Source organism: Glycine max, chromosome 20 (assembly GCF_000004515.6).
Source record: "Glycine max cultivar Williams 82 chromosome 20, Glycine_max_v4.0, whole genome shotgun sequence".
In the NCBI taxonomy this organism is placed as follows: domain Eukaryota; kingdom Viridiplantae; phylum Streptophyta; class Magnoliopsida; order Fabales; family Fabaceae; genus Glycine; species Glycine max.
Genome location: NC_038256.2, coordinates 40998824 through 41019549, shown reverse-complemented (window position 1 = coordinate 41019549; position 20726 = coordinate 40998824). Strand labels below are relative to the sequence as shown.

General features: G+C 28.2%; 1 protein-coding gene across 1 annotated transcript; it reads right to left on the bottom strand.

Annotated features, from left to right (window-relative positions):
* Positions 1–15663: 15663 nt before the first annotated feature.
* On the bottom strand, positions 15664–19867 carry LOC100809161 (ethylene-responsive transcription factor LEP). The gene is made up of 2 exons (XM_003555373.5): positions 19522–19867; positions 15664–15830 (listed from the first exon to the last, which is right to left on the bottom strand). Exons 1-2 carry the CDS (start codon positions 19865–19867, stop codon positions 15664–15666), a joined length of 513 nt encoding a protein of 170 aa, XP_003555421.3.
* Between the last annotated feature and the right edge of the window lie 859 nt (positions 19868–20726).

Below are 20726 nucleotides of genomic sequence, written 5' to 3'. Positions count from 1 at the left end.
AGAGTGGTGTGTAGATAGAGAAAGGGAAAATGAAGCTGCCCGAACGGTGCTGCCCGCTGCCCGAACGCAGTCAAAAACGCTCTCGCGCGAGATCGTGGAAAGTGACGTGACTCTAACATGGAGGGGCAAAACCCCGTTTTCTGGTCAAAATGCGAGTGAGTTTCGTGGGCCCAACATTACTTTTGTTTTGAGGGTGCTGCCACGTCACACTTCCTCTCATTTTTTTATTCTAAGATGCTTTCTTTTCTTTCCTACATTTTACTGCTTTAACAACGAATTATATATTTTTTATATAAGTATAAAATAATTTACTTTCAAATATCATTAGTATCATATGAGATGAATGAGAAATAATTTTATTCTTGAGTGTGTGAACACGAATATAATCCCTTGACTCATATGTATGAAATAATATTTATTAATAAATAATAATCCTTTAAATAAATTTCAGTTGTTTGAAAGAATTAATTTTTTAACTTTCAATGAAAACATATCTAGTTTCACGTAAAGAAAATATTCACTTTTCAAATATAACCATAAGTGTGTTTTTTAAATTATTTAAATTGAAACTTAAAGTTATTTCTTAAACTTAAGAATATAATTATTTTTATTTCTTAAAATTGATTTTGTGGATGAAAATTATTTTCCTAGCAAATCCATCTTGAGAACCAGATACGTTTTTAGTCGTTAAAATTAATTTCTGCCCTTCAACGTGGCTTTGATTAACCCTACCACTAGGAATGGCTCAAGCGGCATCTTTTGTTTTCATTTAAAAAAAGTTCCGGAGGTAGTTAAAATAAAGATTTAATGCTTTAAATAAAACATTATATATATATATATATATATATATATATATATATCAAACATGTTAATGTTATAAGAAGCTTTATGATGTTTCGCATTTGAGCATGTGAAAATAGTCTTGTAATAAATTTTCATAATCTAGGTAAAGTTTGTGGCACTTGAAAAGAAAACAATGTTGTTTTTTTCGCGACAGAAAAATAATATATATATATATATATATATATATATATATATATATATATATATATATGTGTGTGTGTGTGTGTGTGTGTTATAATTACAAAAAAGAAAAAGAAACAATGTACTGGATAAAAAAATGTTTGAAGTTTTAATATAATATATGAACAACTTGTATAGTAATTTTAATGAGTTCAAATGGGTGATTATTTTAACTTATTTTATATCTAATATTTGAACATGCAATAAAGTTTACTGATTTTTTTATAAAAAAAATCGAAACTGAACATAGTTGAAGTCTTAAGTAGTACTTACTAAACAATAAAAATAAGTCAATGTAACAGAAGAAATTTTAAACAACAACATTTGTAAGTCACGTAAAATTTTCCGGTAATAAAAGATGAATACTAGTAATTTATAGAATTAATATAGCTCAGTTATCATTAATAGAAATATTTGTAGTGTCATTAAGTCAGCTCATTTAATTAATTATGAATGTGTGGATATAATTTTCTTCTGAGCTTTTTTATTGAGTTTTTTGTCCTCATTTTTTATTTATTTTCTCTCTCTTCGCTTGAATAAAACAAAAATGTAATTCCATGAATTACTCATGTCTTTTACATTACTATTGATTTTCTTATATATTTTCTCTCTCTTTGGTTGCATAAAACAAAAATGCAATTCCATGAATTACTCGTGTCTTTTAGCTGCTATTAATGTCACCGCTTCTATTTCTTGAATGCGAGGTTGCCATATGTGCATGCAATTCCATGAATTGTTCATGTCTTTTAATTGCTATTAATACCACCACTTTCTATTTCTCGAGAGTTTGCCATTTGTGCATGCAAATTGCGAAGGACCATAAGAAAGCAATGATGAAACACCTCATTCATTTGTTAATTTTTTATGTTAAAAGTGGTCATGCTCGTTTGAGATTATTTGGCATGAATATGTGTCCCTTATTTTGGTTGGTAAAACTGATGCTTGATTTGTTTTTCATACAAAGTTAGTTATGACTTGTTAGGCTAGCCAGAAGAATAAAAAGATAATAAACTCCGAATGGAGGAAATTAGGTATTGATGGACACGGGTGCAAGTAACTAAAAGATTCTGAATTTTAGACTATTACGGGCCCACGTCATTCTTACCGTATCTTTATTTTATGCTATATTCTCTATTTTTTTTATAATGTTTATACAAAATTAGCATATCATTTTAATTTATTCGGAAAAAGTATATCATTTTAATTTAGATTATATACATGAAAGAAATATAGTGCAACTTTTATTAACGGCTTTTGGTCTTCATTTTTGTTAACTAAAATTTATTATTGTTTAATATTTTAATTTAGGTTATATAAATGGAATACACCTTTGCTCCTCTAATGTTTTAAAGAATGAGAATCAGAGATATTACATTATCCTAAAATGAGTCGATTAGGTAGTTACATAAAAAAAAGTACATATATAGATACACGCACCTTATAGGAGCAAAGTCTAACAAATAATTCGTAAACTATTTATTGTTTTGTATTTTAATAGGAAGCTTAAAATCAAATTTGTGTTTTAGTCACATATGTCGTTTCCTTGCTTAATTATTAGTTATTATACAAATACTTAATACTCAATTTCAAAATAATAGTTTACAAATTTATTAATAATTAATATAATTAGACTGTCTCTCATATATGCTTTTTAGTGTATAATAAAATTCATAGTTGGAATCGAATTATTTATATAATAACATTATACGCCAATTTAAATAATGTATTCACCCATAGGAGAAAGTTGAGTCGAATCTCTGTAAGTTATTTAATTTTATTGCACCACCACCACCCTATAAAGCTTCTACCTGTTTCTTTCATGAATCATGATAACACATTTGACTACCCTTGATACATAGAAAACATTATAATAATTAGGTTAGTCAAAGGCATGCTTGTGTAATACATGAAATGATATGATATGGTAGGTAGCGCACGCACCGTGGTACTTTAGGTTACTATATATAATTTGTTGAAACTTTGATTTCCTCATATAGCATCTTCTCTTTTTCATTGGTAGCTTGGATAGCAATTTCAAAACTTAGTGCTTGTGAATTGTGATTAGAGTTTAGAGATGTCAATACACAGAAAGAAAATCCTTATCAAAACTTAGTGCTTGTGAATTGTGATTGGAGTTTAGAGATGCAATACATAGAAAGAAAATCCACTTGAATCTAACAACTCGTATTTTCGGTTGTTATATAACAAATCCCTCGCACCTTAATCAGGATTTTTAGTTGGAGCTGATACTAAAAGTAAAGTATTTGAACAAAAATTTTGTCATCACTAACAAGCAAATATCTGATATATATTTTACTGTGTACTTGTAAATAGAGTAGAATTATAAAAATATAAAAATAATTACAAAAACATTTTTAGTTATAAATTAAATTAAAACATATACTGAATTATAAAAATAAGTGTTTAAATATTTTAATTTGAATATTTAAAAATAGTTATTTTACATTAAGGTATTTAAATTCAATCCTATTTTGTAAATATTTTATTATGTTTGATATCAACTGAAACATATTTGAGTATTAATTAAAAAATTTAATTAGTTTTTTTATTTAATTGGAAAATAATGAAAAAATAAATATTAACTTAATTTGATACGAAAGTTTAAAAGACATGAATAATAAAATAAAATTATACACACGCATATACAAGAGAGATAGAAAAAAGTGACAAGTTTGAACAATTTTAATAGTAAGAAATAACAATTATATATATACACGATTTTTTTACAACAATATATATACATGATAAGAATACATAATTTATATAAGATCTGACAGCAAATATTAACAATAATATTAGTTCGAGTGATATTAAGTTTAATTTTTTTAAATAATATCTTAAATTTAAATTTTATAAATAAAAAAATATTATTAAAAGAGGAGATCTTGCTTAAAAAAAACATAGCGATATCATGATAAAAAAAAAAGTAAATAACTTAACTGTTGAATTTATTGATTTTGTATCTTATATAATGTTATAAGAATAAAAAGTAACATATGATGTCATTGGTGTGCACCAAAATATATACAGAGAGAAATTGATAAATAGATGGATTGTCATAAATACATAAGTTTATAATATTTTTACAAAAACAGTGAAATCCATTACAGTTACATTTTATTCCCTAAATCATTAAAACCAACCAAGGGGACGGTGTTCTATTAAAGTGAAAGGAAGAATGTGAAATGCAAGAGACAAATTTCAATCAACTTGCGACTGGTGAGAGATCCCGGCCAACCGAAATTTTCGAAGTAACTTACAGGGTTAATTACATTTTAGTTCCAGAAGTTTTTTTAATTTTTTACTTTTAGTTACTATTAAAAATTATTAATTTTGGTTTTTATGTTTTTCTCCGTTATGTTTTTTGTCTCCAGTTCTTACCGTTGATTCAGGAGTATTAAAGGGAGGATCAATTTTTCTTACATAATTATTTAAATGTTTAAGTTTTAATAAATAGTTATTTAATAAATAATAAAATTTAAAAAGTATTAATCATTAATTTTATAGATAAAATTAGAGATATGATCTTTTACTAATTTTTTAAAAATAAATATTAACTCAAAAACATATATTTCTTATATATTTTCTTTATTAATATTTTAAATTTTAAATTTTTTCTCATATATACATCAAGATCCTAGGAGACAAGATCACCAACTTGTCTCTCTTGAATTTTTTCCTGCGTTAATTGATGATGTAACGACTTTTATGAGTATCACATGTTGATTTTTTTTTAGTTTAAGGATCCAATAAAAAAAATCAACTTATTTAAATATTCACAAATAATTCATAAACTTACTAAGTAATTTAACCTAAATTAATATCTAACCCAACCAACCTTACAAATTAATCATTATGATCAGTTGTTTAACATAGAAAGAACAATTATTTAAAGTTATATAACCTGGAATCAACGCAAGCCACTAAGAGAAATAACAATTCAGTCCATTATTTTCAAAGTGGTCCAGTTATATAGCTTACTTTGGAATTAACTCCAACCAGTATGAGATGCGGCCAATAGTCTAGAGTCTAATGGAACCGTTTTCTAAAATTATATATGGGCTTCATGCGTATTATAGGTATGATTTTTTTTATTACTATTATTAATGCTTTTTATTTTAATTTTTTTTAATAATTATATACTAACAATAAAAAATTTTAAAATTTTTTAACTATGGTTATAAAAAATAGTTTATAACATATTATTATTTGAATTATTTTAAAATTATTATTTTAGAAGTTAATAAATTTATTATATGTGAGTTATGATTTGATGATTATGTAAAAAAATAAATTATATTATTAATATATAATTTTTTTATAAAAACTAATAAATTTATCGTATATAATAATTTGTGATTGAATAATAATATAAAATTATTTTATACCGAAAACTTATTATCATTTTTCGTGTAGACTGAATATCAGGCTAAGCATTTCCAAAATTCCAAGTTTCAAAATTTAGAAATGGAGTGTAAAACAGAAATGAAGGAATTCATTTGGAGTGGAGTTGATCTAAAGACTAAAGGATTTATTTGTGAAAATGCTGCAGCGGTACAAACACTTCGTCAGAGGCATGATTTCTCTATTTCTGGCTTTATACAAGTGAGGATTCAGAGACCGATACTTAAGCTTCGAATCAAGACATAAAATGAGGACAAAGAAAGAGATCCATGAGGGGAGGGGCTACACTGCCACAGCCATAGAGGTTTTTACTTTTTATTTTTTTCTTTTAAAATTAAAATCACTGGGACAAAGTGGATATTTAATATTCAAGTGAATTAATTAACATGAAATTATTCCAGTTTAGTCAATACTCATGAGTTTAAATTTTAAATATATAACTTTTTAAATATTCAGAAAAATATTTTTGCGATTTATTGTGGTCAACTGGTCATTACCAACAAGTCACCCATTCTGACTGTAATAAAATATCTTTGAAAAAAAAACACAAACATTTAATAAATATTTTACTCAATCCATTAATTACCCACTATCCGTCTCAATCGTCCTTTACCGAATATCTCAAGAATAATGGAAAGCTAATTAACTACCTAAGCAGGCTATTGATAAATATTAAAAAGTAATTAATGTGAACATCTCCTGCCAAAAAATAAAGTTGACTTGCTACAATTGGAAAACCAACTTTAATACAACGCAGCATTTGCATGCTTTTTTCAACGTCAGTATCAGAAAGTGACATTATTTTAAAAAGAAGCATCTTCGGCGCAGTTAATTACTTATTATCAGAAATGAAAATAATTAATATCAGAAACGAGTTAAAAAATTATAAGATATAAATTGCTACTTCAAATAATGTCTAAAAAAATGTTAATGTTTACTACCAATAATGTAAATCAACAATTATGAATTTAGTCTAGTTTAATCAGTAATCTTCGTTCGGTTTGAGTTCTGAATTTTTTTAAGATAATAACTAATTATACAAATTCATTTATTATAATTTTTATTTTGATCAAATAAATCTATAAGTTACTCAATTATACTATAATCTACTTGCATTGAATTGTCAACTACACTCTTATCGTATAAATATTTTGCTTGAGACTCGTATATATTTTAAAATATAAATAAAATATCAAAAACATTTAAAATTATAAAAAAAAATATGCCCAATTAATTTAAAAACTTAAACTTACAAAAAAATCAAAAAGGCATGTTAAGAATTATTTAAAATTCCATTCTCTATATTTTAAGGTAAGATTTGATACCCAAGTAGTTACTAAACTACACTATCTTTTTGCCAGATGTACTTTCTAGTTTTATTTTTTATTCTTAAGGGAGTCTTATAAAGCCTAAAACATGGGACTATGATATCAATTATCCTTGTCAAATGTCAATTTGTGTCAGCCACGTTAGTAAAAGTTTAGGTGCAAACAACACTGTATCCTTTCCGCCATATTATCCTTTATTCTTCTTCAGTGTTGACCATTATTTGGGGGCTTAAATTGTGGAGAGCTTCTCATGTTACTACTTTTTAATGATTTACCTTTCTTTCTAATTTGGCCACTGCTTTCTAGGGATAAATGATTTCGATCGTGATCTTTTCGTGTCAAGGAGGAGGTACTATTACTATACCATGTGACCCAAAGTCTCAAAGTGGGGGCACTAGCACTAATTGCACTCCATGTCCATGACGAGACTTGCGATAGAATAGAATGCATTTATCTTTTTTGTTATTATTGTTGATAGATTCTTTCTATCGTAGTACTGTAACTTTTGTCACTCTTTTGGTTAAATTCACTAGCTAGGTTATCAACATGTTTGTTTTCAGTTGAAAATACAGTCACATGAATTTCAATAAATAAAACACAGAAGTGATAAACTTGAACCTTTGGTGTTTTATACCTCGGACTGTGATAATTTTGTTCCAAATGCCTACACAAATATGGTTACTGTGGGAGTGAAAACAGAGTACAAGTTGATTTGTAGTTTGAAATATTGTGATCCACGATTTAGGATAAAGTACAAATTTAGTTTGTAGTTTGAAATATTGTGATTCATCATTTAGGATAAAGTGCAAGTTTGATTTATGGTTTGAAATAATGTGACCCACCCATCCATTGGAAATTCAACGGATAAAAATTAAAATGAATACAAAAATAAAATTTCTGATTTATTGATAAAATTATGTTTTCCTCAAACTTAAATTTACAATTAAAAACTAAAAATGATCAAAGTAGACCAGAGAAAATTCAGTTCCCTTAAATGTATTAATTAGGAGTCCACATTCTATATTAGTTACTAAGGAACTGTTTTTGTATAAAATATTTTTTAGATTAGTCTTTTGTGTAATCAATGTGGAACATATTTCCTAAATCAGTTCTTTTTCAAAAAATGTTTATCTTAATATTACAATGTGAAAAGCGTTTTTTTTTACTAGAATATGATATGATATCACATTAGATATGAGATGTCAACGAGTGAGAGAGAATATATATTTTTAGTTTGAGTGACTTGTTTATCAAAAAAATGCCTTGAAAATTTTGAACTCATAACCCTCGTACAGTATTACCTATATGCTATGCTATTGAATGAACTCTCCTCACCCTTAAAAGATAAAAGTATTTTAAAATTTACTCTATTTTTAACTATTTGTTAAAAAAATACGCATATAATAAATTTAGGGCTTATATATAATTTTAGTCCAATTATTTTTTGAATCTATAATTTTAGTCCATCTATTTTAAAATAATCACTTTTGATCTCCTTATATTAAAAATATTGTAATTTTTAACCAACCCTTAATTTTGATCATATTTTATTTCTTTTACTTTGATAGAATTAAATCTTTTTTAAATAATATTTTATTAAAACATATTTAGCCCACAAGGTATGATCCAAATACTCGACAAAGGATACACGAGATAGCCTCCCAAAAACCGAATGACAAAAAACAAGGGCCAACAAGTATAAAATTTATAGCATTCGTTAAAATTACCATCTAAAAATGATTTAATTAATTAAAATATAAGAAAAAATAACTGTACATGAAATTAAAGATTTGACTAGTATATTTTTTTTGCCCTAATAGTTAAAAACTATGAGTACATCCCAATTTATTAAATCAGAGATTAATCTTACATGTGGTGATTTTAGAAAAGTTTATACACATATCCTCTTACTAAATAGATAATTCTGATTCATGTGAAGGCAACAAGATCTTTCACCATTAGGCCAACCCTTTGGATTAAAATGGTAGATTTTAAAAAATAAGAAAATCAAATATCTCTATTTTTAAACAAAGAGACAAAAAATGTGGATTTTTATACAATAAGGAGATTAAAATTGTATTTAAGCTTATATTTTATTCTATTTCAAAGTTTTTTTGTTAAAAAATAAATTATACCCTAATATATCCTTTGAATTCCTTCTTTCGATGGAAGAATTTTGATTAACATGTAACATTTTTTGCTTTTATTTTGGAATTATCATTGAAAATATTTGATTTAAAAATACTGAATATATAGTATATACATTCCATTAACACAGTACTTTTTTTTAGTTTTTAATAGAAATAAAAATTAATTAAAAGAGACACTAATTCATTTAAAAAATGTATGGATCCTACAGCATGGGTGGTTTAAAATCACTGTTTGTTGTCCACACTTTGGACTACGTAGTGGAGTAATACAATTTTTGTAAGTATAATTAAATTATACTTGTGTGATTATGATGGTTTATGATTTTATGTGGTAATATTTGTATTACATGCTTGTCGTGGATTTTTTTTTTTGATACATGCTAAAAAAAAGTACTGTCAAAATATTGCGTACAACATATATATATTTAGCCAGTTGGAGAATTTGTCTCTACCATTTTAAGACTACCAGAAGAAAAATAAAGTCAAAGCTAAACATGAAAAAAATTCAACAATCGGGGGTATGTGGATGGCCACAAAAGGTTATCTCTTAATCAATTAATTGTTTTTAAGTACGTCTTTAGAAAGTTAAGAATAAAACAACTAGTAATTTATTTTTATCTTTCACTAAATTAAAAGAGAGAGTATTTGTTTTAATAGCATCTTCAATTCTTTTCTCATTTTCATATAAACAACTCATTTTATCCCACTTCAATTAACTCAATTTAAAATTTTCTCCAATAAAATTTTATATTTACAAGCTATTTTTTATCGGTACTTATAAGATATTTAACTCACAAATAACGTCTCTCTCTTCAATTTCTATGTTCTATCTCTTATATTTAATTTAACACAAATCCTAAGCAACTTATAAAGAATAAATGCTTGTATTAATAATTCTCTTCAATTTTGTACCATCCAAAATGACATGCAATATATCAAAATAATATTTTATTAATAAGCAATCAATGTAATGTAGCTAAGAAACTTCTATTGTAATTATTCCTACATATAGGTTTAGTGATTAATTTGAACTGATTACTTGATCAATTTATGTTCAGTTCGACCAATTTTCAAAATAGTACTCTTTAATGTTTAATTTAAACTTTTTTTTAAAGAACTGTGAATAACACATTTTAAATTCATGTTGGATTTGGCAAGTTATGGATTTTGAACTTAAATTCACACTTTAGTATTTTTTTTAAGAAGAAAAAACTATTAAACTTTTTCCCCTTTTGTTCTAATATATGCCTGTTTCAAGAAACTTTTATAATTCTGTTTTAATTATATATATATAATTTTGATTAAAATATAATAATTAAGAAGACAATTTTGAAATATAAAATTTAATTTAAATAATTTATCTGCTACAAAACTTAATCAAATTTAAATTGACACCGAATAAGAAAATAAAATTTATAAAGAAATTTCCTAATGGAGTTTATGATGTTGGATTCTAATGGCATTAATGATTGCAGAAGTACTTTTCTTACCGGGAGAGGGCTGTAAAGGCGACCCGGACGACAACAACGCCAAAACATGCCAATAAAAACCATTATTACTATTTAAAAGTAATATTTAGATATATTATATTAATGGAGTCTAATTGAAGCTAAGGGGCTGTTTTATTTTTTATTTTTTATTATTTAACATGAAGGGACTATTCTATAACTTGGACAACTAATATTACACTCACATTTAATATTTTACCGTGACAAAATTATCTCCGAAAAAAGACAATTTTTTTTACCATGTTTTCTGATTGATTTAGACTCAGTTTATTTTAATATGACACTAAATTTTTTAATTTCAAATTTTTATTTTATCCTAATAAAGTTCCTCTCTGTAATTATTTTCTTCTAACAAAATTAGTCAAAGTGAAAGAAAACCGCCACTTATTTTTAAAATCGCCAACAAAAGTTTGTTTAAGCAAAGCAAAACATAATTATTAATTGGATTGGGTTTTTTATATATGAAAATGAGAAAAGCCACGTATCAATCTTTTAAATAAAATAAAAAGCATTGGATAATAAAAGATATAAATGTCTGTTATCCGGTGCCTCCAACCATGAGGACAAACACTAAGCCTGTAGTTTGTGGTGTTCACAGAAAGAGACATTTTCTTAGTTACATAACATGTACCCATCCATCTATTTGTCTAACACCTTCCAATTTAATTCCAAACCAAATAATAATATCCAAACTCACTAATTTTGGACTTTTATGTAAGTGGTTGATTTGGTAGAGAGGTACTTTCCCCAGTCCCACGTGTGTGAGTTTTCTTTTTAAATTTTCTTTTTTCGTTTGGAATCTCATGCGTTGCAAATAAATAATGTTTTGTTGCATAGAGAAAACCAAATGGTCGCAATCACCAGACATTCGTCTGAGGGGCCCATGAAAAAGCCCCTTGCCTTTTCAAGATGGACTACTTCAACACTTAACACTTTGGGCCTAACCCAAACCCTCCTCATGTCTTCACACGTGTATATGCATGTTTACTTTATTATTATTATTATTTAATTTAACAGACTTTTATATAAATTTGTATTTAATTTTTAATTAAACAAAGGCCACAAGTGCTTGGTGTAAGACCTCACTGCATTCATATGAATAAAAATGGTTTATTTAGCGGAAAAATATGTGTTTGATTCTCATCTTATGTAAAATTTCTCAGCAGCAATCACACACTATGAGTAAGATTAATCTCTAACCCAATGGATTAAGGACACCTATAATCTCTAACCTACACCTAGGACAAAAAAAATAATTTTGGTTATATTGGAAGCTATATTTCAAAATTAATTAGTCAGACTCATTTAATGCCCATAAAATTTATTGTAGTTTTGTGATGGAGAAAAAATGGTAATTTTTGCACCAAAAACATTGTCGTATGGCTTCAACCATAAAAAGATTGACCTTTTAGTCCCTTTTTTACATGAAAAAAAAGATCTTGCTTCATTTTGTTATAAATTCGTAGCAAATGCGGACTAAGTATAAAATAAAATAAAATTGCTCGTACTCGGGTAATTATTTACGTTTCTTTTTGACAATTTTTTGGTCGAAGCAATTATTTACGTTTAGATTTGGGTTTCACAATTGTCAACAGAAGATTGCTATTCTCACGTTGAAAATTGCTATTCACGCTCACTTTTTCAAATTCAAAGCAAAGGACGAAACTATCCCTGATGGGCAGTTGGCAGTTTCCCTACCCCAACCCCTCCTCCTTCTCTTCTCACCTACTGCCATCTTCTTCTCTTTCTCCATTTGCTTCATACCCGTCTTCTACTTCACTTCCTTTACCCTTTTTCTGCTCACTACCTTACTTCTTTGGCTCTCTTAGAGGTACAATTTTTTTTTTGGGTGTTTATTCAACAAAAATGTGATTATCTTATGTAGCAATATACAATAGAATCATGTTTATATTAGGTGTTTGATAAAAGGGCACAATGCAAATGTGATTTCGTGGTGTATCTCACCGAGACACGTAAAAGAATCATATTTTCATTGTGTATCTCATTGAGATACACTACAGAAACACATTTTAGATGTGTATTTTCATGAGACACCCAATGAAAATACATTTCCATTATGATTAATAACAATTAATGGATGAGAATAGCAATTTCCTTCTTATGATTGCCTTAAGTGCTTGCACCCTCTAAGCCCAAAATGAAAATATTTTATAATGGTAAAGGACTTTCTTCTTTACTATCATCAAAACTAAACTGCTGAAATGGAATTTTTCAAGAGAAAATTGGTCATATGATATGCCCATAATATATTTATGTCTATAGTTATAATATAACTTTTGTATAAATATACAGTCTCTTATCATTCTTGCATTTTTCAATAATTATTTTTCACCAAAATTTTATCTTTCTAAAAACGAATTTGGTAGGTCGGACCAGTTGATATGCTCTGGTTGTGGGGAAGGGTGGAAAGGGAGGGAACGTAGAGCACTTAGGCTGTGAAATCCTTGATTCGAGGTCAAGGGCCTCCTCACTAAACTAATAGCTTTCTGGAAATATCACTCTGCGTTTTATTCACGTATCATCAAGCTTTTTATACAACACGTTTACAACGAGCTAATGATGCTAACGGCCTTAACAGCTTTACTAACTGTCTAAACTAATAGTTCAACGAACTCGTAACCGTGCATGCAATCACATGCATGGTCTTCATACGCAATCCTCCAAGTATCTGGGTTGCGTGGTGCTTCGTTTTGGCCGTTCGCATGTCGCAGGTGATGAAGGTGCCTCATTCTTGTGCATGCTGCTGCTAACATCGGCTGTATGTATTTTATTTGGCAATTACTTAAGGCATCAATGTATTTTGCATTATGGATTGTGCAATCTATAATACAATTGGGATTGTTGTGCGTTTGAGGGGGGTAAACACCAGGAAGATTTACACCTATGGGCCATGAACAATCATATAAGTAAACCTGACACTACATCTTAACTCAAAATCTTAAGACTCAGGTTTATGATTCTTCTCCTTACTTGCATGGTTATCAATCTTTTCTATTTCTATCTGATGTGAGACTTCACTTTATACTTATATTCCAATAATCTTTCCCTCAAGTGTGAGTCTTTTTCACATGATAGCCTCCCTTTTGACCGAAAGTCATTTTCAATCCACGAGTATCAAATGGTTGTCCTTAGAGCTTAACCGTGGTTGTCTCGACTTATCTAGCCATTGTTGTTAACATGCTCTAGTACCTTGTATTGCCGCAACATTTGCAGGATTCATTGTTTGGCCTTCATGCATGATCTCATCTGCCAGGAAAACCTTCGATATAAGGGATCTCCATGTTTATGGATTACTGTCACCATCTTACTTGTTTGAGCTGGTCACCTGATTGAACTATTAACTCTAATACTAATTATTGTATAATTGAGGGGAGTAAGCATTAAGGATATTTATAAGAATGAACCATAAACAACTATATAAAGTGATTATAACACCACATCTTATATTTAAAATCTTAAGACTCATATTTATGAATTTTATTTTCATTTATATAGTGTTTAATCTTCTCATTCTTTTATAATGTGAGATTTCATCTCACATTTATACTTCACCCGGATGCACCAAAGTAAATATACGGACACGTGAAGTAATTGCCATTTTATTTTTGTCTCCTTTCTCTTCGTGATTCTATGGGACTTGAATTGGCCTTGTCCTTTGGATGCGCATAACAGGCTAATTTCTCTTTGGAAAACGAAGACAATAACAGATTTAGAATATTTTGCCAATGTAACCTCTATAAAAAATCTGTAAATCCTTTATGTTTATTTTTTTTTAAAAAAAAAAATCTTAAATATGTCGCATACATCTCATATACGTTTATTTACCAATATTATGTTAGTCAATGAAACTAGACTTGAATCCTTGAAAATAATGTGGTTAAATTTTTCAATAAATATTAATTATCCACAATTAAAATTAATGAATGTTAATATCCCTTTCAAACATCTTTTAATACTCTAATATATGGCTAGTTAATCAAATAGAAATCTATTTATATCGATTTATAATTTTGGGTCAACTTTTTTTTAAAAATAAAACTGGGTCAAACCCTTATGTGTTATTTAAATATGATTGTTAGATACTGGTATAAAATACAAATAAGTGTAATTATATGGGTCAAGATTTACTTTAAATTAGAAAAATGAATTTTACAAAATAACACTTATTTATCATTTAAGCACTCTCTCATCCGTCAGATGAAGTGAGAAGTTAACCACGGGGATGTGGGCCTAATACTTTCTACGACCAATCTTCACATCGACATATGACAAACAACGTATTACGAAGTAATTGAAAATGAGATTAGGTGCAATAAGGACAAGAGGATATATACAATTACTTTCACCGAGTTAAATTTTAATGGCTTTCACCTGACATCTTTACTGGAGTTGGTAGCATAGCTTTTATAACTCTTCAGTTCATTCTATATGGCAGCATTAATTGATACTTTGAAGTGCTACCTGCGCAGTGTAGACATTACAATAATTAATTGCTTTTTTTTTTCTTAATTCAAATCTTTCAATACCAAATATTGTGGCGGTCCAGCTAAGCACCTGCTACTTAAGTTAATTCAAAAGAAAAAAAATTATGAACATTTCTCTTGATTCTTGCATAGATATTAAGAGATGAGCATTTCTCTTGAGTGTTGAAGTAGATATCATAAGAGATAAAAAGTAAATAATTAATATGTGATGGGATGCAATGTAACAGAAGAAACTAAGTGAATGCTATTTATTAAAACTATATAATTTTCATAATTTTTAAAATTAAATATTACTATTAAATATTAAAACAGCTCTTATATATTATTATTTTAAAGGATAATAGAAAAGTCAGGTCCTAATTGAATAGTTATTTACCATAGTATCAAGTATTATTATATGTATTTTCATTATTCTTACATATATTATTAAACTTTAACTCACGTATCTAAATTTTAATCATGAAATACTAGTATCAAGTAGTATCAACCTATCCAAGTTAGAAGTTTTGGAGAAGACCGGGACTGTATTTATGAGGGGGTGGTGGGAGCTGACACAAACAAACAAGCATTGAAAAACGCGCGGGCAGTTAAAGCATAAGATTAACATGAGAGACGCAGAAGAAACTAATTAAGGTAAAGATCGAAGAATGGAAGGGTCTTCAGCATCATCGCATGAAGAAGAGAGAACAGCCACTTTCTATGTGTACCATCCTTGCTATTTTCTTCAACAAGCATTCAGGGCTCTCTTGAGGTGTCTAGGTATTGAGTCTGAAGCCACAATGTGTTCAAAGGCAGAAGAAGAGAAAAGCTCACTGTCACAAACTACTGCTGCAGATGATCTTATTACAAACTCTCCAAGCTGCAACATATCCCACAAAAACTCCCAAGATGCTGCAGATCCACCATCCACAACTAATCAAACCATTGTATGCTACTTTCTCTATCTGTCTACATTTGTCATGTGTGTGTCTTTTCTTAATTATCAACAAAACAAACATATATTAGGTAAGAGGTACAACGGATACCCAAATCCATATATATAGTTGTACTAACTTTATGCTTTCATGTAGAACATAGAATTCATAGACCATGCATCCAAAAAAAGAATTTCTTGGAAGAAAAACAAAACTCATTTTAATAACTTTTTTTGTTGTTAGGATTAATTTCATTATTTTCGACTATGAGGACATCTTATTATTTTTTTTTTAAAAAGCTCTTCACTTTACCAATTAATCATGACCAAGGTCTAAAATTTATATGGTTCAACAGTTGTTCACAACATTTGCAATTTCGCCTTTAAATTAAGGTAACGTCGTTTCCATCTAACCAAGTAGACCAGATCTAGACAAATCACATAACCTACCAGGTCTTTTTTTTTTTTTTTCTATTGCATAAAATGATCATTCCTCTCATCAATTATTGGGCATCTATCACCACTAGAATTCCATGTCAACTGTAGGCTGCAGCACTTTTTTCCGGATAGACAGGAGAAGGTGCATGAAAACATTAGATGGAAAACACTTTGTGTAATAATCCAAAATTCAATCCCCATTTGATTTTTTGTACTAGCTAGTGACCAAAATCTTAAAACACTTTGTGTAGATCATTGCAAGTTCAATGGCAAGGCGTGGAAATCGAGGGTCTAGAATTAGCCATGGGTCAGGCCCTCAGCATAATTAAATACATACCATGCATGGGCCATGGCTTTGGACTTGGTTGGTAAGTTTCTCCCTGTTCTCAAATCTCATATGTTAGTAAGTTTCTCCCTGTTCTCAAATCTCATACCCCATTTAACTTTTTAAATTTTTCCCCACTAGATATCAAAATATTTGCATTTTTAGCTAGCTAGTGATGTTCAGGTTAATTATCAATATTCAATGATATTACTTTTAATTTATACAGGAACTTATAAAGTGTGGTACTCGAAGGTCAGGACTTACTCTAGGGCCCAGGTCTTTAGAGAATAAATGAAAAATTTATTACTGAATTTCCTTTTAGTGTTAATCTAGTTGTCATAGCTTTGCTTTCTCTAGCTGTTTATAACCTTTCTTTCCTATTTTCCTTCTTCTTTGCCATTTTCAGATACATTGTATGCGTGTGGGAATTAAATATTTATGCAGATATATAGAAGGCATGACCTGTAAATGCATATCAATATTTAATTGCTAGCTTGTGCTTTACAATTCAGCTTCATACAGTGCAAGAGATTTTACATCGAAATATTAAGGCTTAAATAAATTTTTATTCCAATAAATATTTAATTTTTATGTTTGTTTTAATAGATTTTTACTTTGTGTTGAGTCTATAATAATTTTGTAATTATTTGGGAGAAAAATAAAATTATTAAGTATAAAAAATAAAATTTATTTTATTAGATACTTAATATAAAATAAAAATTTATTAGGAAGTAAACCTAAAGATTAAGTAATTATTAGAAATAGAAACACTTTTAAGCTTATAAAAGATTGTGTCACCTTTCTTTCTTCTTTTTTTTTCGGGCATAAAAGAGGGGATAAACAGAAGAAAAAAAAAAGGTATAAGACTCGGCTAGTTCGTCCACCAAAACAAGACAATAGATTGTGAGGTCTAAGTATCAGCAAGAAGGCGGTGTCAAAGAAGGACGAATACGATGGTATATACGTTGCCTTTATTTCGTCCATGTCAGTAGGGAGCATCCCATTCTGTTGTACTTATATATATATGGGATTGTAACGTACACATCTTTATTTTGTTAATACGAATGAATGTATTTTTTTTAATGTAATTATAGTTTGTTAACATACTTGTACTAAACATATGAGTTTGTATGTTAACAAATCCCATAAATATTTATTAACATACTAATTTATATTTTTTAATATATGTGCGTTAACAAATTATATTACATTTTAAGATATTATCTAAATATAATTTGATAACTAGTCATAATGAAAAACAAATGTGTATATATTAGCAAAATTCATTTATATATATATATATATATATATATATATATATATATATAGAGAGAGAGAGAGAGAGAGAGAGAGAGAGAGAGAGAGAGAGAGAGAGAGAGAGAGAGAGAGAGGCAACTTTTGAGCTTCAATTTTTTATTTGTTTTTTATTTCTCTTTTTATCTCACTCATAATAAAAGTTGTCGTCTTATAATATTGTTGACAAAATAGTCTAACATAATTGATAAATAATTTGATTTTTTAAGTATGCTACAAAAAGATTCAATTCTTAATCATGTGTATAAAAAAATTTGTTAAGAGAAATACAATTCAAAAATTTAGTTTGGTGTTATTTATGTCTTAAAAATGAATTAATAACAATAAGCTGAGAAATATCTTTGATGAAAAAAATAATTATTGAGAGGTAGGTTATGATCCATTTCGTTCGGTCTGATTTAAGAGATTTTTTTAGAATTGGGTTTAATAGATTGTATCCGATATATTTTGATAACGAGTTAAGGTTATATGTAGGACTTTTTAGTTTAGGTATAATAATATTTTACTTTCATTAAATATTTTTTTAATTTGTGTACATTATCTTTAAACAACTAAAGAAATAGGATGGAGATGGAGTAACTTTTTCTCCATTCACAGCGCCCAAACTTTTAAATCGGGGTTTATAAAAAAGGCAGCACTTATCTGATTGTATTTTTTGTTAGAGAATAGCAAGTTAGAGTATTAGCAATATGTTTTGGCAAAAGTAATAGATAAACTAGTTAAAATTGAAAAGATAATTGATAGATGAAAACTAATCAATGATTAAAAGGTACGAGTTAATTGAAAGCTGTTAAACTAATGGTTTTTTTAATTAAAAATTATTTGTTGAAGGTCCTTACAAATATAAATTGACAAAAATGGACGTTCAGCATATTTATATGATATTTTTATAAAAATATAATTTAATTTTATGGATAATTATGATTATAATTTTTAATGGATTTTGAATTCTTATATTTTTTATTTAATAATAATTATTTTAATTATATTTTTTAGTTTCAATTATTATATTTCTTTTGTATTGTGAATTTTATTATTAATTTTATATATTTTTTAAAATATTTTTAATTATATTAAAAAATAACATATACTTAAGCAAACATTATAGTTCATCATTTTGATTAGTATGATAATATATATCATTGCATGTTTTTAAATACTATATTGTGTATTAGTATTATCATACTAATATTATCAATATTTTTTTTATCTATATGAATAAAAAACAATTAGGGTTTAAAATAATTTATATCCTATTCAATCAATTAAATTAAACCTCTTTGATATTAATATTATTAATATATTAAAGTACAATGTTGAAACAATAAAATAAAAATGTAAATAGAATGATAGTCAAAATAAAATTTATAATATAAAAAATCTAAAAAATAATAACAAAAAGAAATAAAAAAACCCTAAAGTAGAATTATTGGTACAAGTAATTAAATACGTAGAAATTTTGGTAGAAGCCTTACAGTGACGACGATTGAATATAGCAAAGAAAAAAAAAAGAATTATTGGTCCTACAAATATTTGATAAGGGGCAGGCCTTTGAGGCCTCATTGGAACCAAAAACTAAAATGAACAGTTACCAGTATTAGAAAAACTTTGCAAAATGGAAGCAATGACCAGAGATTCATCATCGCCATCGTAAGCAGCATTCATCTCTGGACAAACTTCAACACTTGGATCCAACTCCGGGGTCGGCGGTGGCGGTGGAGGAGGCAACGACATAGGAGGTGGTGGAAGAGACACAAAAGGGTAGTGAAAATTAGTTCGAGCATTAATGCCACAAATCTTGATAGATGAAAGATCATAAGCTATAGCAGCCTCTTCAGCAGTGTCAAATGTGCCTAGCCAGCGTCTCTCTTTGGTATATGGGTTCCTAATCTCAGCAGCGTATCTTCCCCATGGCCTTTTTCTCACACCAAGATACATTGTAGATCGCCTAGAGGTTCTTTTTCTAATGAGGTTTTTGCACATCAATGGTGGAAGGTTTTCCATTGGCTAGGTCTTCGAAACTTGAACTGTTTGGGATATAGAAAGATGGAGTTAGTTTATATAATAATTGATATAGGATGATTATTGAGGAGGTTTATAATTTAATTAATGGGGGAAATTTATATATAGTTCAAGTTCGATGGTAAGCCATGTGTGGAAGTGGAACAATGTAGGATGTGCAAGAAAGAAGATATTGTGTTTGTATGATTTAATATTTGGTGTGGAGTGGGGTAGGTAAGAAGCATATATAGCTATCATGGAATATATAATATAGAATTAACTGCTCATTTGTTTCTCTAATGGCTGTTTCTTCTCATTCATTTCCCTGTTTTCCTCGCATCTGACATGATTAGAGTCAGCATAATGCGTAAATCAGTGCGACCGCTGATGTGTTGCCACCTTTTGGCTATTAACCTCTCTCTCTCTCCCTCCATTCGTTCTTGCCAGATTGAAGGCTCAATTTAAACAAATTTAATTATTTTTTTAATTCATGAAACTAAGAAAAACTGATTCAATAAAACTGTCCCCCCTTGTTCTCAAGATATATACAACCAAATTAAGTGCTAATGTACCCAATAGAAAAATGGAGGATTTGACGGATCACTAGAGAGTTTGGACATATGATTTGTTATGCCAGTATGATTTTGTGGTTTATGTTTTAGGACGGTGTTTTAGGGTAAGACTTCATCAAAAGTGCGCATCAGGACTTTTTTGCCCAGCAGACGGCCTGAATTTATATATTTTATATCTTGGATACTTGAGCTGCTCATGGGTGAGAGTAGTCTTTAATTAGGTG